This window comes from Chiloscyllium punctatum, chromosome 15, assembly GCF_047496795.1.
Source record: "Chiloscyllium punctatum isolate Juve2018m chromosome 15, sChiPun1.3, whole genome shotgun sequence".
NCBI classification, from domain to species: Eukaryota; Metazoa; Chordata; class Chondrichthyes; order Orectolobiformes; family Hemiscylliidae; genus Chiloscyllium; species Chiloscyllium punctatum.
The window spans coordinates 68,966,854-68,989,939 of NC_092753.1; the positions used below are offsets into that span (position 1 = coordinate 68,966,854).

Consider the following 23,086-nt stretch of genomic DNA (forward strand, 5'->3'; position numbering starts at 1 on the left):
ACTCTGAGAACTGCCTCTGTGAGAGTTGGATCATTGTTAAGCACTCTCTATGTGTAAATAAAGGTTGACTTGGTGTCAGAATACCAGTCTCTGTGGACTTCTTTCAAACATCTCTGCCATTTTGTTTTTCCCACCATTAACTCCCCATCTCATCCTCCAGTGAACCAACATTCACTTTAGCTACCCCCTTTCCTTTTCTGTTCTTCTAGAAGCTTTTTTAGAATCAAGTTTCATTTGCTTTTTGTTTTATAATTTGCATTTGTTTTCTTTTAAAACTTATCTTTGCTTTCTTTATTGTTTTAATAATCCTTGGTTGATCTTTAGAAGTTTCTCAATCTTTCAGGCTGCCACTGGCCTTTGCAATATGGCATATCTTAATTTTTGTATTTATGTTATTTTTAACTTCTGTCCTTAGCCAGGGATGTTTATCCCGCCTCTTACCATCTTTCCAACTGTCTGGAATATGTTTTAGTTGGGAGCAATTGATGTATCTTCTGAAACATTTGCTGCTGCTTATCAATTGTTCTACCTTCCTGTTAGGTAGGATCAAACGTGCTCTCATGCTCATGTAATTACTTAGGTTTAACTCCAGAATGCTTGTTTGGAATGTCCAGTTCCTTTCCCTCAGACTGAATTTGAAATTCTAATATGGTAAATTCACTCTTCTCTCGAGGATTCCTCACTGTGAAATCATTTATCAATCCCACCTCATTACATAATACCAAGTCTAGAATAACCTGCTCCCTGGTTGGTTCCATAGCACATTGCTCAAAAACAATCTCTAATAAGTTCAATGAACTCTCCCTTGTTGCTACCCCTGTAATTTTGATGAATGTTTATTAAAATCTCCCATGATTATTGAGTACCTTCCTTATAAGCCTTCAGTATTTCCTGGTTTATGCTAAGCCCCACTACAGGACTACTTTTTTAGGACTTAAAAATTAATCTGATAGAGGACTTACATCCCTTGTTATTTCTTATTCTGACCTAGACTGCTACATCTTGATCTTCAGATCTTCAGTGCCTTTATAATTTCCCACTGATCTATCCGTTACGAACAAACTACTCCATTTCCTTTCCTTCCTGTCTCTCCTTTGAAACATTGAGTACAGTTGGGTATTCAATTCCCAAACCTGGTGTCCCTGTAGCCACATTTCAGTAATTGTCACCAAATCATACCTACTCATCTCTATTTGCACTGTTAACTCATTAATTTTATTCTGAATGCTTTGTGCATTTAGATACAAGGCCTTTAAATTTGTTCTATTATCAAATTTCCCAACACTTTTTCAATTGATTTGGTGCATTATGATGTTCTTACATTCTGTCCCTTCCTTTAGTTTTCTGGTAACAATTAGTCTCATCACCTACCTGCACTCCTCCCTTCTGCTTTAGCTTTGAGTTTTGAATTTACTATACAACTGGAGTCTTTCCTCTCCCCACCCCACATTGCTATTTAATTCAAAGTCCAAGTTATGCATTTCATCAAGACATCCCTTTCCTTCTTTTCTGTTCTTCTTCAGTGTTGATACTTCAAATATTCAATTCCCAGTCCTACTCACCAAACACCCATCAGGAAATCAGCAGGATCAACAACAGGAAATTATACCAGAAGCAGTTACCTCTGCATTTGTCTTGCAGTCCCTTTAAGTTGTAAACCATCCACCTTGTATAGGTCCCAGCTGCTCCAGAACTGGTCCAAAAGCTTCAAACATCTGATGTACTCCCTTCTACTCCAGTTCTCCATTTACATGTTTAATTGAGTGATCCTCATATTCCCATGCTTACAAATACATGGTTCTCGGAGTAATCCTGACATTACTGTTCTCGAGGTCCTGCTTTTTAATTTCCTTCATAAATCCTGAATTCTGCTTAGAAATAAGGGGCCACTCATTCAAGACAGAGATGAGGCAAAACCTATTTTGGCTGAGTGATCTATTCCTACTCCTAATTCATACGTTTGCTTTGTTACAATGTTATCATTTTTCTCTTGCTTTGTTTTTAACTTTTTTATCTCAAGACACATAGAAATCCATTGTTTGGAAATCTCATTGTTTCAGAAATTGTCATGAATCATTTGAATGATGGACATCTATAGAGAAGGCCATTGATTTCAGTGTCTTTCAATGATTTTGGTTTTTTCTTTCAACTGCAGACCCTGGAAAATGTTCCCCTGGGAAGCCTCTCCTTTCACCATCTGGATTTTATTCTCAGGACCAGTGGGTGTCAACAAGCTGCAACATTCAGCGTTTCAACACTCCTGCAACTATTATAAACTGTCTCCGTGGGAAAAGTGTCTACATTTTTGGAGATTCCACTATACGTCAGTGGTTTGAATATTTGACAGAATTTGTACCAGGTTAAGTGTGTTGATTCTCATGTTTATTCTGGTCTAATCTAAGTTTTTTTCATTCACTTGTGAGGCATAGGGTCATTGGATGGCCAGCAGTTATTGCCCATACCTGATTGCCCTTGAGAAGGTGGTGGTGATCTGCTATCCCTCACAGATTGAAATTGATGTTGGAAGCTAAATTTTAGTTTTTGAACAATTCATAATCATCAGCCATTTCAGCTGCTAACCTTGTCATTTTAACTCTCTGCTCTTCCACATAAGTTCTCATTATTTCATGAACTGAATTTTTGAACTCCTCCAAAATAATCGTTTCTCTAAGAGCGTCGTATGTTTGCTCTATTGTTAATGCCTAAATCCACCTATCAAAATTACTTTGTTTAATCCTTCCAAACTCAATGTAGGTTTGATCAGGGTTCCTCCTTAGATTCCTGAAACATTGTCTGTGGGCATCTGGCACAAGCTAATATGAACTTAAAATAGCTTTCTTCACTTCCTTATACTCCCCAGACACTGCCTCGGAATACCTCATTAATATCTCATTTTGTTTGGATCAACAAAACCCACATGGTCACTGGCCACTGCATTTGTTTAGCCCATCTTCTCAAATGAGATGAAAAAGACTTCTACATCCTTCTCATCAAATTTAGGCAATGTTTGGATATATTTAAACAGATCGCCACTCGGCCTTTGGCTATGAAGGGTTTGTTTAGCCTCACTCTCTTCCTCACTAAGTCTACTTTCTACCTTCACCTCCATCCTTTTAGGCCTACTTGCCTATATTAGTACCAATTTCTGAAGTTCAAACTCTCTTTCTTTCTCCCTTTCCACACTCTCTTTTTTTCCTTTCTTCTCTCTCTTTCTCTCATGCTTCTCTCTCTTTCTCTCTTTTCTTCTCTCTCTTTCTCTCTTTCTTCTCTCTCTTCCTCATTTTCCTCTCTCTCTTTCTCCTTTTCTTCTCTTTTTCCCTTTCTTTTTTCTCTTTCTCCCTTTCTTCTCTCTCTTTCTCTCTTTCTTCTTTCTTTCACCCTTTCTTCTCTCTCTTTCACCCTTTCTTCTCTCTCTTTCTCTCTCTCTTTTCTCTCTTTCGCCCTTTCTTCTCCCTCTTCTTCCCTTCCTTCTCTCTCTTTCTCCTTTCTTCTCTCTTTTTTCTCTTCCTTTCTCTTTCTTCTCTCTCTTTCTCCGTCTTCTCTCTCTTTCTCCCTTTCCTTTCTCTTTCTCCCTTGCTACTCTTGTTTTTCCTTTTCTTCTCTCTCTGCTCCCTTTATTCTCTCTTTTTACTTTCCTATCTTTTTCTTCTCTCTCTTTCTCCCTTTCTACGCTCTCTTTCTCCCTTTCTTCTCTCCTTTTCTCCCTTTCCTCTCTCTTTCTTCTGTCTCTTTCTTCATTTCTTCTCTCTTTCTCTCTTTCTGCTCTCTTTTTCTCCCTTTCCTCTCTCTTTTTTCTCTTTTGTTTCTCTTTTTTTCCTTTTTCTTCTATCTTTCTCCCTGTCTTCCCTCTCTTTCTCCCTTTCTTCTCTCTCTCTTTCTCACTTTCTAATCTCTCTTTCTTCCTTTTGTCTCTCTTTCCCTTTCTTCTCTCTTTTTCTCCCTTTCCTCTGTCTTTCCTCTCTCTCGTTCTCCCTTTCCTCTCTCTCGTTCTCCCTTTCCTCTCTCTTTCTCCCTTTTTTCTCTCTCTTTCTCTCTGTCCTCTCTCTTTCTTTCTCCCTTTCTTCTCTCTCTTTCTCTCTTTCTTCTCTTTTTTTCCTTTCCTTCTCTCTTTCTTCTCCCTTTCCTCTCTCTTTCTTCTGTCTCTTCCTCCCTTTCCTCTCTCTCTTTCTCCTTTTCCTCTCTCTCTTTCTTCTCTCTCTTTCTCTCTGTTTTCTCTCTCTTCCTCCCTTCCTTCTCCCTCTTTCTCCCTATCCCCTCCCTTTCTTTTTCCGTTTCTTCTATCTCTTTCTCTCTTTTTTTCTCTCTCATTTTTCCCTTTTTTCTGCTGGGCCTTCCTCTCCTTTTTGCTCTGCTGAAAAAATTCTGTCCTTTTCTTTCTGCGAAGGCAATTCATTGTTTTTATCTTTCCAGTGCTTTTAATCGTAATTTAAATTGTTTCATTTATTTTTCTCTTTTTCTTTTGCCTCCAACTCAAGCCAGTTAAATTTCAATTGAATTTTAGCCACTTCCAAAGTTTCAGATGGTATTTCCAGCAAATTTAAATGCCGAGCTATTGCAGTAATTATCTCTCCTTTTCCCACAGATGAAGGCAGCTCCAACCCCAGCTTGTCTGACAATTCCATCAGCTTTGCTTTTCTCACCTTCCTTAAAGCCTGCACATCATTTAGAGTCATAGAGTCATAGAGATGTACAGCTTGGAATCAGACCCTTCGGTCCAACACATCCATACCAAGCAGATATCCCACCTAATCTAGTCCCACCTGCCAGCGCCTAACCGATATCCCTCCAAACCCTTCCTATTCATATACCTATCCAAATGCCTCTTAAATGTTGCAATTGTACCAGCCTCCACGACTTCCTCTGGCAGCTCATTTCCATACATGTACTACCCTCTGCGTAAAAAGGTTGCCCCTTAGGTCACTTTTATATCTTTCCCCTCTCACCCTAAACCTATGCCCTCTAGTTCTGGATTCCCCATCCCAGGGAAAAGACTTTGTATATTTATCCTATCCATGCCCCTCATAATTTTGGAAACCTCTATAAGGTCACCCCTCAGCCTTCGACGCTCCAGGGAAAACAGCCCCAGCCTATTCAGCCTCTCCCTATAGCTCAAATCCTCCGACCCTGGCAACATCCTTGTAAATCTTCTCTGGATCCTTTCAGGTTTCACAAAATCTTTCATAAAGGAAAGAGACCAGAATGGCATGCAATATTCCAACAGTGGCCTAACCAATGTCCTGTACAGCCACAACATGACCTCCCAACTCCTGTACTCAATACTCTGACCAATAAAGGAAAGCATATTAAACGCCTTCTTCACTATCCTATTGACCTGCGACTCCACTTTCAAGGAGCTACGAAACTGCACTCCAAGGTCTCTTTGTTCAGCAACACTCCCTAGGACCTTACCATTAAGTGTATAAGTCCTGTGAAGATTTGTTTTCCCAAAATGCAGCACTTCATATTTATCTGAATTAAACTCTATCTGCCACTTCTCAGCCTATTTGCCCATCTGTTCCAGATCCTGTTGTAATCTGAGATAACCTTCTTCACTGTCCACTACACCTCCAATTTTGGTGTCGTCTGCAAACCTACGAACTGTACCTCTTATGCTCACATCCAAATCATTTATGTAAATGACAAAAAGTAGAGGACCCAGCACCAATCCTTGTCCCACTCCACTGGTCACAGGCCTCTAGTCAGAAAAAACAACCCTCCACCACCACCATTTGTCTTCTACCTTTGAGCCAGTTCTGTATCCAAATGGTTAGTTCTCCCTGTATTCCATGAGATCTAACCTTGCTAATCAGTCTCCCATGGGGAACCTTGTCGAACGCCTTACTGAAGTCCATATAAATCACATCTACTGCTCTGCCCTCATCAATCTTCTTTGTTACTTCTTCAAAAACTCAATCAAGTTTGTAAGACATGATTTCCCACGAACAAAGCCATGTTGACTATCCCGAATCAGTCCTTGCCTTTCCAAATACATGTACGTCCTGTCCCTCAGGATTCCCTCCAACAACTTGCCCACCACCGAGGTCAGGCTCACCGGTCTATAGTTCCCTGGCTTGTCTTTACCACCCTTTTTAAACAGTGGCATCACGTTTTCCAACCTCCAGTCTTCTGGCAGCTCACCTGTGGCTACCAATGATACAAATATCTCAGCAAGAGGCCAAGCAATCACTTCTCTAGCTTCCCACAGAGTTCTCGGGTACACCTGATCAAGTCCTGGGGATTTATCCACCTTTATGCATTTCAAAACATCCAGCACTTCCTCCTCTGTAATATGGACATTTTTCAAGATGTCACCATCTATTTCCCAACATTTTATATCTTCCATGTCCTTTTCCACAGTAAACACTAATGCAAAGTACTAGATTGGTATCTCCCCCATTTTCTGTGGCTCCACACAAAGGCCGCCTTGCTGCCTTTGAGGGGCCCTATTCTCTCCCTAGTTACCCTTTTGTCCTTAATGTATTTGTAAAAACCCTTTGGATTCTTCTTAATTATGTTTGCCAAAGCTGTCTCATTTCTTCCACCCCAGAAAACTCTGGGTGACTGAATGACCCATTAATACCCCAAGCACTGTTTAAACCAACTAAATTTAACACCCAGCCCATAAGTCATGAACAACTACCACTCGCGACCTTTGAGTCCAACAACCCTAATCCCAAATTGGAATTATCAAATCAATTCTAGCACGTGTCCCCAATCTATTATGGACCAGGCCAGCCCCCCCTCAAAATATTTCAAGAAGGTAGCCTAGACCCAATCTTTTTCTTATTTAAAAAGGATGTGAACTGAATATTCCAGGTGTGGTATAACTGGTCAAGCAAAACAGACTTTATTTAAACACTACAGTTGAAACACGAACAAAAGAAAACAAAATTTAGAATAACTTAACTATTTCAAAACTCAACCGACTCAATAAAGCAATTTAACTAAGGAGCTGTTCCAATTCCTTCAACATCCTATCAACACACCCTTTGGCAAAAGGCAAATTCAAACTCAGGTTCTTACAGGTAGGAGAGATCTCACAGAGAAAGCCAATCAGGAACCATCTGCTGAAGCTTGGAACCTTTTTCCACTGCAACAGCTTCTCACTGTTATAATTAAAATAAACTAGAACAATCCTGAACTGGGAGAACTGACTATTCCCCTGCCATTGTTAAACAAGGCTCTTGCCCAGACATTTTTGCTACTCTGCTTTTACGACCTGTCTTGAAAAAAAAAGGGCAAAATATCTTGTTAAAGTAACATCATTGTCACAATCCTTAACTGTATGCTATTAATGCATCATACTACATATAAGAGCATAAAACCATAAGACATAGGAGTGGAAGTAAGGCCATTCGGCCTATCAAGTCCACTCCACCATTCGATCATAGCTGATGGGCATTTCAATGAAATATACATTACCTTGACTCTAAGCAGGCACTCATTCACTACTACAGTCTATTTCAGTCCATTTCCTTTCCTGCCACCAAACGCCTCCATCTTTCTTCATCATAGTCATATTAAAACATCGACAATTATATTGTCTCATCGTGCCACATGCATATTATTCAAATTGAATGGCTGCAATAAAAAGCGCCATTTAAACGGTCTGGAACTTGTGTCCTTAAATTTCTCCAAAACCTTTAATAGGTTATGATCAATGTATATAGCTGTCTCAGACACATTACTCGCTATATAAATGTTGAAATGTTATAGCACCAACATCAAACTCAAGATTTCCTTCTCAATTGTGGAATATTTTTGTTGATTCCATTCAATTTTCTTAAAAAAAAGCAACAGGTCTTTCTATCACCTTGTCATCTTCTTGCAAGAGTACAGCTCTGACACACACAGCACTCACATCAACAGCTATCTTGAATGGCTTTATGTAATTCGGTGTGGCTAACACTGGGGCAATGATTAACGCAGGTTTCAGGCTGCCTTCTGATAGTCCTCCACCACTAAAATTTTCTGCACCTCTTCAATAAGTCAGTCAATAGAGCAACCGCACCACTAAAATTTGATAAAAACCTCCGATAAGAAACACTCAATCTCAGGAATTGTAGTACTGCTGTCTTAGTCAGTCAAATGGGAAACTGCCCAATAACCTTTATTTCCACATCCTGTGGTGCCATCTGTCCAATTCCAATGACATGGCCCAGGAATTTGACTTGGGTTTTTGGGGTCTCATTCTGAGCCAAAAGAAGAAACAAAACGTTGATTCTCCTGCTCCTTGGATGCTGCCTGACCTGCTGCGCTTTCCCAGCAACACATTTTCAACTCATTCTGAGCCAGGCCATCACCAATTCCACTTCCTGAAGTTGATTGAATAATTCCAATAGATACTGCAAATGTTCCTTCTATGTGTAACTAAAAATCACTGGATCATGGAGGTACACCACACAATTGGGTAATCCAGAAATTACTTTATTGGTTACTCTTTGAAAAGTGGCTGGCACATTTTTCATATAAAATGACATGACGTTAAACTGATACAGTCCATCTGATGTCAGCTAATGTTGTCTTCAGTGTATTGGATAAATCTGTTTGCCAGTATCCTCTGAGTAAATCCGACTTAGAAGTATAGGTTGCTTGTCCCATCTTTTCAATACAGTCTTCCAAAGGTGGAATAGGATATGAATCAGACTTTGCAATTGCATTGTCATTGTGATGGTTCACACGTAATCGTTGGGTATAGTCTTATTTTGGCACCATTACTATGGGTGAGCTCTAGTTGCTGCAACTTACTTCAACTATGTTGTCTTTGAGCATATGTTCAATCATCTTTTGAACCCATGTCAACTGTAGAGGCTTAAGTCCATAAGGATGTAGTCCAGGCCAATAAAAATGTTTACGTATTTTGGTTTGAATTTTCCTTACCTCCAAATTATCTCCTATGCTAATTCATGTGCTACACACAACACTCCTTTGCTATAACCTACTGGCAATACCGTTTGCAGAACTTCTGCCCATTTACTCATTCACTTGCATATATGTTGGTGTCTGTTTCCTATCAAGAGGCTCTTTTTATGATTATAATATTCTAGAATATACTAAGATTCTTCGTCTGTGTGTGCTATTTGATACAAACTGCTTTAGTGATTTTTGAGAAGACTTGTAGCTCAGGTTGATGGTAAGTATGTAAGCTAGCTCAATAAGCTTGGAAGGTCTTGGACTAGGCCTTTGACTAGGACTGCTTTTTCTGTATCAGCAAATGGACGATTTGTTAGATTTTTTATCCAAGAACCAGGGTTGTATGAAATGCTTTTTTGTGTGAGTTTATCTAACGTATCTTGAAGTGCGCGCTTTCTCTTTTTCTGTATTTGTTGTTGTTTAAAGCTTATAGTTCATTCTGATGTATTTGTCCATTCAAGGTCTGTTGTGGTATTGATGAAAATTTTTTGGTGCAAAATCTCCCAATTGGATTTATGGCGTCAGCTGTGAGCATCATTTATCATTTCCTTAACATTCTGCGGCCGTTTTGTTCTGCTTTATTTGGTTAATGGGGTGTTGAGGAGGGGGGTTGTATTTTTGACACTTATGAAGTACCTGATCCCTGAGGCATTTGTGCAGGAAGAACAGTTGTTGGCAGGTAGATCTCAGTCAGATGACACAGATAAACTCACACAAAAAATAATTTCATACAACATTGATGCTTTCAGACCGTCCACTAACTGATACAGAAAAAGCAGTCTTGGTCAGAGGGTTATACTACAATTACAAAGACGTGAGTAAAAAGGACTTCCTCGCATCATTTGAATCCACATTAAAAAATATTGGTCTTTCAAAAGAAACACAGCAGACCATAATTCTGGATTAGTGGTGCTGGAAGAGCACAGCAGTTCAGGCAGCATCCAAGGAGCTGTGAAATCGAAATTTCGGGCAAAAGCCCTTCATCAGGAATAAAGGCAGAGAGCCTGAAGCATGGAGAGATAAGCTAGAGGAGGGTGGGTGTGGGGAGAAAGTAGCATAGAGTACAATAGGTGAGTGGGGGAGGGGTTAAAGGTGATAGGTCAGGGAGGAGAGGGTGGAGTGGATAGGTGGAAATGGAGATTGGCGGGTAGGACAAGTCCGGACAAGTCATGGGGACAGTGCTGAGCTGGAAGTTTGGAACTAGGGTGAGGTGGGGGAAGGGGAAATGAGGAAACTGTTGAAGTCCACATTGATGGGTTGAAGTGTTCCCAGGCGGAAGATGAGACGTTCTTCCTCCAGGCGTCTGGTGGTGAGGGAGCGGCGGTGAAGGAGGCCCAGGACCTCCATGCCCTCGGCAGCGTGGGAGGGGGAGTTGAAATGTTGGGCCACAGGGCGGTTTGGTTGATTGGTGCGGGTGTCCCGGTGATGTTCCCTAAAGCGCTCTGCTAGGAGGCGCCCAGTCTCCCCAATGTAGAGGAGACCACATCGGGAGCAACGGATACAATAAATGATATTAGTGGATGTGCAAGACAAGCTGTTTCACCTACATTAGGTCAAAAAAAGGAAGGAAGCACACTTAATGCTCAAGAAAATAAAAGCTCAGAAAGACTTAAATAAGACAAAACCATTGTTATCCTATCTGCAGACAAGGGACACATGACTGTTATTTAAAAAAAATCCTACTTCTTAAAAAGGCAAATGCTTTGCTTGCAGATACTGACACTTAGCAGCAGGTGACGATAGACCCGACCCCACAACTACTAAACAGAATCTCATCCTTTCTCACAATACTTAAAAAATCAGGAGAATTAAACAGAACAGATTTCCAAAACATGAAAGCAGATGGATCCAGCACACCATGCTTCTAAGGATTACCAAAAATACACAAACCTGAAGCCGCACCCCCCCCCCCCCCAACATCCCCCCCCACCCCCACCCCCTCCCCTTCCCCCACCTCAGACCCGTAGTCTCCCTACCTGGAACACCAACATACAGATGAGCAAAGGAACTCCACCAAAAACTAAAACACCTAATTGAAGATTCACGCCACTCCATTCACTCCAAGAATTCCTGAACACCATCAAAGACAGATAGAAGAGGATGAAATAATGGTTTCCTTTGGCGTTACAGCCCTTTTTGCATCAATTACCATCGACCTGGCCAAATAAACACTAGCATCACTACTAGGAAAACCAGGATCACAAACACCAGGCAGGACCAACTTCATCAACAAAGACAACATCCTGAAGCTAGTGGACCTGTGCCTCACCACCCACTTCATATTCAATAACAAAACCAACAAACAAAAGAACAGAACACCCATGGGATCACCAATATCAGGGCTCATAGTGGAAGCAGTAATGCAGAGACTGGAACAAGCTGCCCCCCCATCTATCCAACCCAAACTTTGGGTCCGCTACGTAGATTATACCTTTGTTATCTCAAAATGGAACAAATTAGAGGAAACATACAACGCTATCAACAATATCCTGACAGTCATAACATTTACAAAAGAGGAGAACAACAGTAACATTCCTTGACGTGACAGTTGAACGTACAGTTAACAGAGAGCTTCAAACCAGTGTCTACAGAAAAACAACAAACACAGATCAAATACTTAACTTCAAAACCTATCATCCCAACACCCACAAACTAAGCTGCATCAAGACATTAGTTCAATGAGCTACATCACACTGCAGCACCCAAGAACTGCAAACAGCAGAAGAAAAATGTCTATACAATGTTTTCAAGAAAAATGGGTACCCAATAAATGCAATTTGCTGATTATCAGAAACAAACTCGAACAAGCAGACACAATGCACCAAAAACTATAGCTACATTACCTTACGTGAAAGACATATCAGAAATGATATTCAGACTAATCAGACCCCTTGGCATCATGGTAGCCCACAAATCCAGCAACACACTTAAACAGTAACTAATGAACCTAAAGGATCCATTAGATACTACCAGAAAAACTAATGTCATTTACAAGATACCATGCAAGAACTGTAAAATACCTCAGACAAACAAGCAGGAAAATTGCCACCAAGATACATGAACACCAATTGGCCATGGAAAGACACAACCCACTATCACTAATTTGTATGCATATAGACAAAGAAGGACATCACTTTGACTGGGACAATACACACGTCCTAGGATAGACAAAAAAAGGCTCGCACGAGAATTATTTGAGGCATGGCATTCTAACCAGAATTCCATCAATAAACACACCGATGTAGATCCTATCTACCTTCCCTTGAAAAAAAGATCCAGAAATGACATCACCCATCTTAAGAAACCAAGACCTATAAGTAGAGAGGTGGGACATATCACCAGCGATTCACCAGAGACTCTCACTAATAATGTTACCCAGTATGGTGATAGAGCATCTGAAACGAACCTTCATAATCAGCAAGCTGCAACTGCTTTAGTTTTTCATTTTTCTGTAATAGATTAGATTAGATTACTTACAGTGTGAAAACAGGCCCTTCGGCCCAACAAGTCCACACCGACCTGCCACCCACCCAGACCCAATCTGCTACACCTAACACTATGGGATAATTTAGCATGGCCAATTCACCTAACCTGCACATTTTTGGATTGTGGGAGGAAACCGGAGCACCCGGAGGAAACCCACGCAGACACGGGGAGAATGTGCAAACTCCACACAGACAGTCGCCCGAGGTGGGAATTGAACCCGGGTCTCTGGCGCTGTGAGGCAGCAGTGCCACCGTGCTGCCCACAATTCAGTTAATTTCTCTTAACTAAAAGTATCCACTTTGTCATCCATCTATTATTTTTTCACATCCATTTGATCAAACATAGCCTCTAACAAATGAACTTCAACTTTCTCATCTTTATTCTTTGACTTGTCCTCCCACTTCAACCTATGGCTTTGTGACTTTGTTAGCACACAATCAGAAAAGTTCCCTGGATATGCTTCAGTTGCCTGAATTCCGCATTGGTTTTTCAATCACAGTACAAATCACTCACACCGACTGTGATCCTACAATATCATTACAAAGGATAAATTGTATTCCTGGAACAGAGAATTTCTCTATTACTCCTAACACCACTTCATCACTTTTTACCGAACTTTCTAACCTCAGGTTACATAATGGAACACTTTCTCCTCACCATGAATTCTACATATTGCCACCTTTTCTGGCAATAGTCCTGCTGAATTATATATCTCCTCATCTCCCAACAACAAAGATGGACATATCCTGTATCACTTAAAATTTTAATTTCTTTACCTGCTCCTTCTGGCACATATGAATAAACTTTACCCATGCTAGTAAATTCTTGAAAGAGATCTGGCACTTCCATCTCAACCAACCCCTGACCAGGTTGTATATTCTGGTGCAGCTTTTTAGCTTTCACTGTGCTTTCCTTCATCACTTCAACAACACTCACTGGCTTTTCCTGTTTTCTCACATCTGTCTTCCCAGTGCTTTTTCTAAACAACTAACTCTACAACTTCATGTGGCCTTTTTACTACTCTTTCCACCTCATTGTTTCTTTTTTACCCTGTGGTAGACTATCTTTTCTATCTACAATGAGATCTCCTTTTCCCTTAACATCTGGGGATTTCTCTTTTCCCCCATTTCTACCCTTTGCAGATGGAAATTAATGTTGGAATCCAGACTTTGATTTATGAACCAACACATAATTATTTGCCATTTCTGCTGTTAATCTTGCCATTTTCACTCTCTGTTCTTCAACATGAGTTCTCACTACCTCAGGAAACAAATTTTTGAACGCTTCCAAAATAACTGTCTCTCGAAGAGTATCATAGGTTTGATCCATTTTGAATCCCCTAGTCCACCTCTCAAACTACTTTCTTTGATCCTCTCAAATTTAATTACATTTGAGCTGGGTTCCTCTTCTCTTCCTGAAACATTGTCTGTATGCTTCTGGTACTCGCTTATATGCATTTAAGAGGGGATTTTTCACCTCATTATACTCCCCAGATGCCTCCTAGAAGATAGTGATAATGATGTAAACACTTAATTAGCTCTACTGATTAACTTTGTTCGAATCAACAATACCCACATGGTCACCGGACATTTCATTTGTTTAGCCACTTCTTTAAATGAAATGAAAAAATACCTTCCACATCCTTCCTGTCAAACTTATACACACATGGACATATTTAAATAGATCCCCACCAGGCCTTTGTCTATGATGGGTATGCTAGTCATCACTCTTCCACCTCACTAACCCTACCTTCACCTCCCACCTTTTAAATCGACTTTCCTCTCTAATTGCCAACTTCTGAAGTTCAAACTCTCACTCCTTCTGCTTTTCTTCTCTTTCTCCATTTCTTATGCTAGGGCTATCCTTCCCTTTTCTTTTTCCTCTGCTTTCAATTGTAATTCAGATGGTTTCATTTCCTTTTTATGTTTAAGCTACTTCATTTTCAATTCAATTTTAACCATTTCCAAAGATTCTGATGGCATTCCTGTGATTGCCATGTGATTGATACAATTATATTCCCTTTTCTCAAAGACACAGGCAACTCCAACTCCAGCTTGTTTGCCAACTTGGAAAGCATTGCCTTGCTTACTTTCTCTAAAACTCCCAAAATGATTTATTCCACACCCAGGAAATTCATAGTGACTGAAAGAGCCATTATTACATAAGGCTGTTTAAACCAACTGAATTCTACACCCAAAATGAAAGACACCAGCACTTACCACTTGTTGTCTTCACATCCCATAATCTTAAACCCAACTTGGAATTAGAGATTTTGATCCCAACAAGAGGCCCAATTTGTTATGGACCAGACCAAACCACCTCAAAATATTCAGTCTCAAGCATAACTTTTTTTTTATTTTGAAGGCAAATGTAAGGTGCTGTGTCTCAGATCGGTCAAACTACTCAAATGTTAAGCAAAACACAACTTATTCAAAACTATAGTTAAAATACAACAACAGAAAGAAGAACTTGGAATAACTAAACGCTACTAGGAAATTTAACAGAACAATGGAAACAATAACTATTACTGTTGTGGTTCTGTTTGCCGAGCTGGGAATTTGTGTTGCAAACGTTTCGTCCCCTGTCTAGGTGACATCCTCAGAGCTTGGGAGCCTCCTGTGAAGCGCTTCAGTGATGTTTCCTCTGGCATTTATAGTGGCTTGTCTCTGCCGCTTCCAGTTGTCAGTTCCAGCTGTCTGCTGCAGTGGCCGGTATATTGGGTCCAGGTTGATGTGTTTGTTGATAGAATCTGTGGATGAGTGCCATGCCTCTAGGAATTCCCTGGCTGTTCTCTGTTTGGCTTGCCCTATAATAGTAGTGTTGTCCCAGTTGAATTCATGTTGCTTGTCATCTGCGTGTGTGGCTACTAAGGATAGCTGGTTGTGTCGTTTCGTGGCTAGTTGGTGTTCATGGATGCGGATCGTTAACTGTCTTCCTGTTTGTCCGATGTAGTGTTTTGTGCAGTCCTTGCATGGGATTTTGTACACTACATTAGTTTTGCTCATGCTGGGTATCGGGTCCTTCGTTTTGGTGAGTTGTTGTCTGAGAGTGGCTGTTGGTTTGTGTGCTGTTATGAGTCCTAGTGGTCGCAGTAGTCTGGCTGTCAGTTCGGAAAAGCTCCTGTTGATGAAATTGCGCGGGTATCCGTTTTTGGCGAATACATTGTATAGGTGTTCTTCTTCCTCTTTTTGCAGTTCTGGTGTGCTGCGGTGTGTTGTGGCCCTTTTGAATAGTGTCTTGATGCAACTTCGTTTGTGTGTGTTGGGTGGTTGCTTTCATAGTTCAGGACTTGGTCTGTGTGTGTGGCTTTCCTGTATACCTTTGTGCTGAATTCTCCGTTTGGTGTAAAAAAATCCCATGCAAGGACTGCACAAAACACTACATAGGACAAACAGGAAGACAGTTAACGATCCGCATCCATGAACACCAACTAGCCATGAAACGACACAACCAGCTATCCTTAGTAGCCACACATGCAGATGACAAGCAACATGAATTCGACTGAAACAACACTACTATTATAGGGCAAGCCAAACAGAGAACAGCCAGGGAATTCCTAGAGGCATGGCACTCATCCACAGATTCTACCAACAAATACATCGACCTGGACCCAATATACCGGCCACTGCAGCGGACAGCTGGAACTGACAACCGGAAGCGGCAGAGACAAGCCACTATAAATGCCGGAGGAAACATCACAGAAGCACTTCACAGGAGGCTCCCAAGCACTGAGGATGTCACCTAGACAGGGGACGAAACGTTTGAATTATAGAGCGACTAACTCATTTAAAAAGTGTCTCTGACAAGCATGGTTTCAGAAAGGGGAGGCCATGTTTGACAAACTTCCTAGAGTTCTTTAAGAATGTAACAAGCGTAGTGGATGGAGGGGAAGAAGTGGATGTTGTATACTTGGATTTTCAGAAGGTGTTCGATAAAGTGCTGCATAAAAAAAACTCATCCGTAAGATAAGAATGCACGGAGTTGCAGGGAATATACTAGCATGGATAGAGGACTGGTTAACCAATAGGAAGCAGAGAGTTGGAATAAATGGGTGTTTCTCAGGTTGGAGATCATTGGGAAGCAGGGTGCCACAGAGGTCAGGGTTTGGCCCGTAACTGTTCATGATATATATAAATGATTTGAAAGAGGAGACCAAGTGTAACATATCCAAGTTTGCTGATTACATTAAATTGAATGGTAAAGGAAACTTTGCAGAGGATGTAGAGAGTCTGCAGAGAGATTTAGATAGGTTAAGTCAGTGGGGAAGAGTCTGGTAGTTGGAGTATAATATTGGTAAATGTGAGGTTATCCACTTCAGAAGTAAAAATTGTAGGTCAGAGCATTATTTAAATGGTGAAAGATTGCAGCATGCTGTTGTCCAGAGGGATTTAGGAGTGCTCAAACATGATTTGCAGGTGCAACAGATAATCAGGAAGGCAAATGGAATATTGGTATTCATTGCTACAGCAACTGAATTTAAGAGCAGGGAAGTTCTGCTGCCATTGTACAGGGTATTGGTGAGGTCTCACTTGGAATATTGTACGCAGTTCTGGTCTCCTTACTTGAGGAAGGATAATACCAGCTTTGGAGGCGGTGCAGAGGAGGTTCACCAGGTTGATTTCAGAAATGATGGGATTACCCTGTGAGGAAAAGTTGTGTCGCTTGGGACTGTATTTGTCAAAATTTCGAAGAATCAGAGGGGATCTTATAGAAACACATAGAGTGATGAAAAGGATAGATAAGTTAGAGGCAGGTATGTTGTCTCCTCTGCTGGGTGGGTCTAGAACTAGGGGACATGGCCTCAAGGTTAGGGGGTTTAAATTTAGGACAGAGATGAGGAGGAACTGCTTTTCGCAGAGAGTAATGAGTCAGTGGAATTCTCCGCGCAAGGAAGCAGTGGAATGTATTTATTAAATATATTCAAGGCACAATTGGATGGGTTTTTGCATGGAAGGGGAATTAAGGATTGTGGGGATAATGTGGGTAGGAGGATCTGAGATGATGGATAGATCAGCCGTGATCTTAAAATGGCAGAGCAGGCTCAATGGGCTAATGGCTCCTATTACAATGAAACTATAAAAGTATGCCCTGAACATGAATATATAAATCAACACTGCAATACAGCTCACCTTATGCTATAGAATGTTCCATTTCCCAATCGTGTAAATGTTTTGTCTAAGGGAGCTAAAAAGTATTTTCATACCTTCTTGATATTTATTGTTATGGATTCAAGACTGTTAACAATGTAACTTTCATATGAATTTTATTTTCATGACAGAGAAGCAAGTATAATAATTACTCAAATTAAATTGAAATGAAATGGAAAGATGAGTGTCACAGCGCTCCATTAGCTGAAAGCGATGCAAAGTGCCAAATGAGCTGATAATGTTGGTAGATTTCAAAATACTAACTGAGGGGATCTGTGTTATAATCCTAGGGAGAGGGTTTCAATTTGAGACATTTCAACGGGTTCTCAGTTTCATGGATAGATTAGCTTCAAGGCTTGCTTGATGGTTTTCCTAATTTACGATGAAAATCCTATCAAGTCCATCATCTGGTAACCACATAAGGATCCACATCTCTTCAGTTTTTTGCATCTAAAGCATGGATATTACTGATAGTTGAAAACATTCTGAGAACGTCAGACAGAAAAATAAACATGAACAACAGAATGCTGGATAAACGCAGCAAACTCTAAGTTTTGATTTGGAGGTGCCAGTGTCGAGGTGTACAAAGTTAAAAATCACACAACACCAGGTTATAGTCCAACAGGTTATTTGGAAGCACTAGCTTTCAGAGCACTGCTCCTTCATCAGGTGGTTCACCGCAACCACCTGATGAAGGAGCAGCGCTCTGAAAGCTAGTGCTTCCAAATAAACCTGTTGGACTATAACCTGGTGTTGTGTGATTTTTAACTCTAAATTTGTTTCAGATTTTTAGCAGCTACAGTATTTTGCTTCTGTTAGAAAAGTAATTGATCTCTGAGGGATTGATAATCTACAGTGCAACAATGATTACACAACAACAATGATTACATTTGATCCAAAAATTAACTTGTTGACAATAAAACCCTTTCAAACATCCGAAGTTCATGAAAGGCATTATAAAATTACAGATTTTGTTTCCTGATTACTGGCTTCCTACTTCTCAGCTGGAGATAACTAGTTGAAATGGCACAGCAATCTTCTTCAACTCTTTTATTGGCTTTAAGTCAACTGACTCAATATAAAATGATAACATTATAATTATTTTCTATATCATGGTTCTCTGTTGTAAGTCCATATAGTGCACTAGTCCCAAATATTTCTTCTAACAATTTGTATAGGTACACCAATACACTGTAGCCATCAGAAATGACAGGCGTTGAGTCAAAGGATGGGGGTTGGGGTTACTATTGGTTCAGGTCTGGCAGAGCATATGTCTGTGATTCTAAGTACATATGTTTACAGTGCTATTCTTCACACTTCCTGAGTACTTTCCATCTATGCCCATCTAGCAAAATCTAGCTAAACTAGACGCTAGGTAGCTCGATCTAAACCCACCTATTTTCTTACTGCTCAAGTCAAATATTTAAAGCCTTCAAAAGTCAAACTGGAGGCTGGTAGAAATGTCATCACAAAAATTTCACACCTTCCCTCACATGCAAATTGGAGGTTGCAAAACTCTGCTCTTGTCTCCTTCTGCGAGGGTGGTAGCCTGAAGTGAACAAACGGCATAATGCAATTTCAGTACACCACATATTCCAACACATTGCGGATCACTGAGTGCCTCCGAACCCACTAACCCACTTAACTGTTCAGATTGAACAGACCTTAGCCTTTCGGTTTACTCACTTGTTCAAGTGCTTCATCATAACTGCTGCTTCTCATCTTCATTATGCATTGGACAAGAGTTTATTTGCCTGCTTCATCTGAATGCAGCTCAGGAATCTTTTGATCTGCCTGTCTGTATTATTTAAACTGGCTACTCACTTGCATTCTTGAAAACCCAATTCTGATATGATCTGTTGGTCCAGGCAATGGAGGGTGAGATGGTCTCTATATTAACACACTGCATTTTAAGTAATCTGCCTAATTCATGTCTGTTCATTACTATCCACAAAATTATGACTCATCTTCCAGTATCAATGTTATTCCATCTTCTATTTCAGATCTCAGGACATTTAACCTTGGCAATTCTAAAAATACTGGCCCACATCTCGCTTTGAATATAGAAAAAACAATCAAGGTGGAATATTATGCTCATGGAACACCGATCCGAATCCTCCCCATTTCAAGTCAGGACCTGCCATTCATCGCAAATAAACTGGATGAGATTAAAGGTGGAAAGAACACTGTTATAGCCTTCACCATTTGGTGTCATTTCAACACTTTCCCAGTTGAACCATACATCCGCAGGCTCCAGAATATCCGCAGGTCAATTCTACGATTGCTGGAAAGGAGCCCAGATACACTGGTTATAATAAAGACTGCCAATGTCCAGGCCCTTCCAGGGGAGGTCAGTCTCTACAACAGTGACTGGTATTCCTATCAACTTGACTTAGTGATGAGAAAGATGTTTGAGGGCATCAACGTGGCCTTTGTGGATGCCTGGGAGATGACAATAGCACATTACCTACCACATGAATTACATCCCAAAAGAATTATTATAAAGAATGAAGTAGATGTATTTCTTTCATATGTGTGCCCTTTATGAACAAGTTAAATTATGCTCTGGATCAAATGAATATAGTATTTTATTTTAGGCTTGGATGCTCTATGGTTATGTTTGTAAAATCGGTTGTAGATGTGGTGAATGTGTGTGTGAGTTTGTGTTTGATAGTGTGTGTGCACATGTGCGTGTATAGGGATATCTGTTTTTGTCTGTGGTGGGGTTGGTTGTGGTGCGCTGTACCGTCAGTTATGCGCATGGTCTTCACATTGGCATGGTCAACTAATGCTTGGAAGCTAATGGTCAATGTTTTAGCAAAAATATGATGCAGCTGTTTGCAAAGCACAGTAATAGAACATAGAACATAGAAAAATACAGCGCAGTACAGGCCCTTTATTGCGCCGATCCAAGCCCACCTAACCTACACTAGCCCACTATCCTCCATATGCCTATCCAATGCCCATTTAAATGCCCATAAAGAGGGAGAGTCCACCACTGCTACTGGCAGGGCATTCCATGAACTCACGACTCACTGAGTAAATAATCTACCCCTAATATCTGTCCTATACCTACCACCCCTTAATTTAAAGCTATTAATAATATTAGACTTTCAATCATTTCATCATCCATTTATGATGTATGCACAGTAAGAGTGCTTAGGGTTCAGATGTTGGTCAGTTCTGTTTTACAATATGTCTTATGCATTGACCTTGGACATCTTAATAATGTTGAATTTATCAATAATAATAGTGCAAAAGACCAATGGAGTAGTTCTAAGATCTGCAGTCCTGCCACACCCAGCTGTGAATGCTGGTGGACAATTAAACAACTGACTAGAAGGCAAGGTTCCACACATATTCCCACCCTCAATGATGGGGAAGCCCAGGACATCAATGCCAAAGAAAAGACTGAAGAATTTGCAGCACCAGAATTTCCAAGTCTTGCCCTCCTCCTGTTGTCCCTAGAGTCACAGATACCAGTTTCAACCACTTCAGTTCACTCCACATGATATCAGGAAATGGTTAGAACCACTGGATACTGCAAAGGCTATGGATACTGACAGCATTCTGGCAAAGTACTGAAGACTTGTGCTCCAGACCTGCTGGTCCCTCGCCAAGCTCTTACAATATAATTACAACACTGGCATTTACCTGACAATGTGGAAAATTGCTCAGGTATATTCTCTACATAAAAGGGAGACCAAATTCAACCCAGCAAACCATTGCCCCATCAGTTTACTCCCGAACCATCAGTAAAATGATGAAAGGTAGCAATATTGTTATCAAGCAGCAACTGCTCAGCAATAACCTGCTCAGTGACGCTCAGTTTGGATTTCGCCAGGGTCACTTGGCTCCTGATGACATTGCAGCCTTGTTTCAAACATGGACAAAAAAACTGAATTCCAGAGGTGAGGTGAGAGTGACTATCCTTGACATCAAGGCTGCATTTGACTGTGATGTTAAGGAATCCTAGCAAAATGGAATTAATGGGAATCAGGGAGGAAACATTCCGCTGGTGGAGTCATACCAGGCACATAGGATGGTGGTTGTGTTTATTAGATGTCAGTCATCCCAGCTCCAGAACATCTCTGCAGGAGTTCCTCAGGGTAGTGTCCTAGGCCCAACCATCTTCAGCTGCTTCATCACTGACCTTTCCTCCTTTATAATGTCAGAAGTGGGATGTTCAGCATCATTTGCAACTCCGCAGTTCCTTAAGCAATTCATGACCAAATACAATGAGACCTGGATATTTGCTAGTTAGGGCTAAAAAGTGGCAAATAACATTCATGCCACAACATGTCAGATATGACTATGTCCAACAAGAGAGAATCTAACTCTTGCTTCTTGACATTTCAATGCCATTGCCATCACTGAATCCCACACAAGCAACATCCTGTAGGTTATAACTGACTAGATAAACTGAACTGGACAAGCCATATAAACACTGTGACAACAAGAGCAGGTCAGAGTCTAGGAATCCTGCAGCAAATAATTCACCTCCTGAATCCCCCAAGCCTTACAAGGCCCATCTAGAAATCAACAGTGTGATGGAATACTCTCTACTTGTATGCTGAGTGCAATTCCAACAAAATCCAAGAAGATTGACGCCATCCAGGATAAAGCATTCCATTTGATTGGCACAACATCCAGAATCATCTCCTCCAACCAGCATGGACATTCCGTTGTCACAGCAGCTACAATCTACAGGACGTACTGCTGAAATTCACCAAAAATGTTGAGAAAGTACCTCCCAAATCCGTGACCAAAATCATTTAGAAGGACAAAAGCTACATAGGAATGCCACTACGTGCAATTTTCCCTCCAACCTACCCATCATCCTGTTTTGGAAATAGATTACTGTTCTTTCTGTGTTGCCGGGTTAAAATCCTGGAACTCACCTCCACTACACTATTGAGTATCCACTTAGTAAAGCTGTTCTGGATAAACCTAAAGAATATACAATTGACTCTAATTGAAAGGTGTATATTTGAGACACTTGTAGCAGGCCAGTAGCATCTGCAATTTGTTGACTTTAGAACAACTATCAGTCATCTGCAGGATCAGTAAAACATGCAAATCTCAGGTGAGATGTGACTTGTCTTGCTCACACAGTGTCTTGCAAGCTTTTTTCTACAAAATGACATTACTTTGGAATTTTTACGTATTACAGCAGCATATGAAAACAAGGCAAATAAGGATCAACCTCAAAGAAACTTACAAAATTTCTTCCATGATGTTAAAAAGGCCCAGAGGTAATGCCATATTCCAGCTTGCAGAACCCAGCCAGGCAGTCTGGTAAGTTTGACACATCACAAGGATGCCATCAGAAAAGCTGAAGCCTTCACCTCCATCTGAATGATATATCTAGAATGAAATAGACAGCATGCACCTTCTGGTGCCATTACTAATATCATCCCTTTGCACATTTCATTCAAGAAACTGGTACAGTGTGGTGCACCCGAAGATGAGCTGACATTTTGCAACAGGTCTAACATCCAATGCATTGGCATCAAGCATTGCCTACACAGATCCTTGTG

The 23,086-nt window shown here is 40.7% G+C and overlaps 1 protein-coding gene across 1 annotated transcript in view; it reads left to right on the plus strand.

Moving 5' to 3' along the window:
- Positions 1–20,094, plus strand: part of LOC140485920 (NXPE family member 3-like) — a 65,836-nt gene extending 45,742 nt beyond the window's left edge. The window contains exons 5-6 of the mRNA XM_072584366.1: positions 2,156–2,359; positions 19,550–20,094. Of these exons, the coding sequence (XP_072440467.1) occupies positions 2,156–2,359; positions 19,550–20,094 (749 nt within the window). The remainder of the gene's footprint in view (positions 1–2,155; positions 2,360–19,549) is intronic.
- Positions 20,095–23,086: the final 2,992 nt, after the last annotated feature.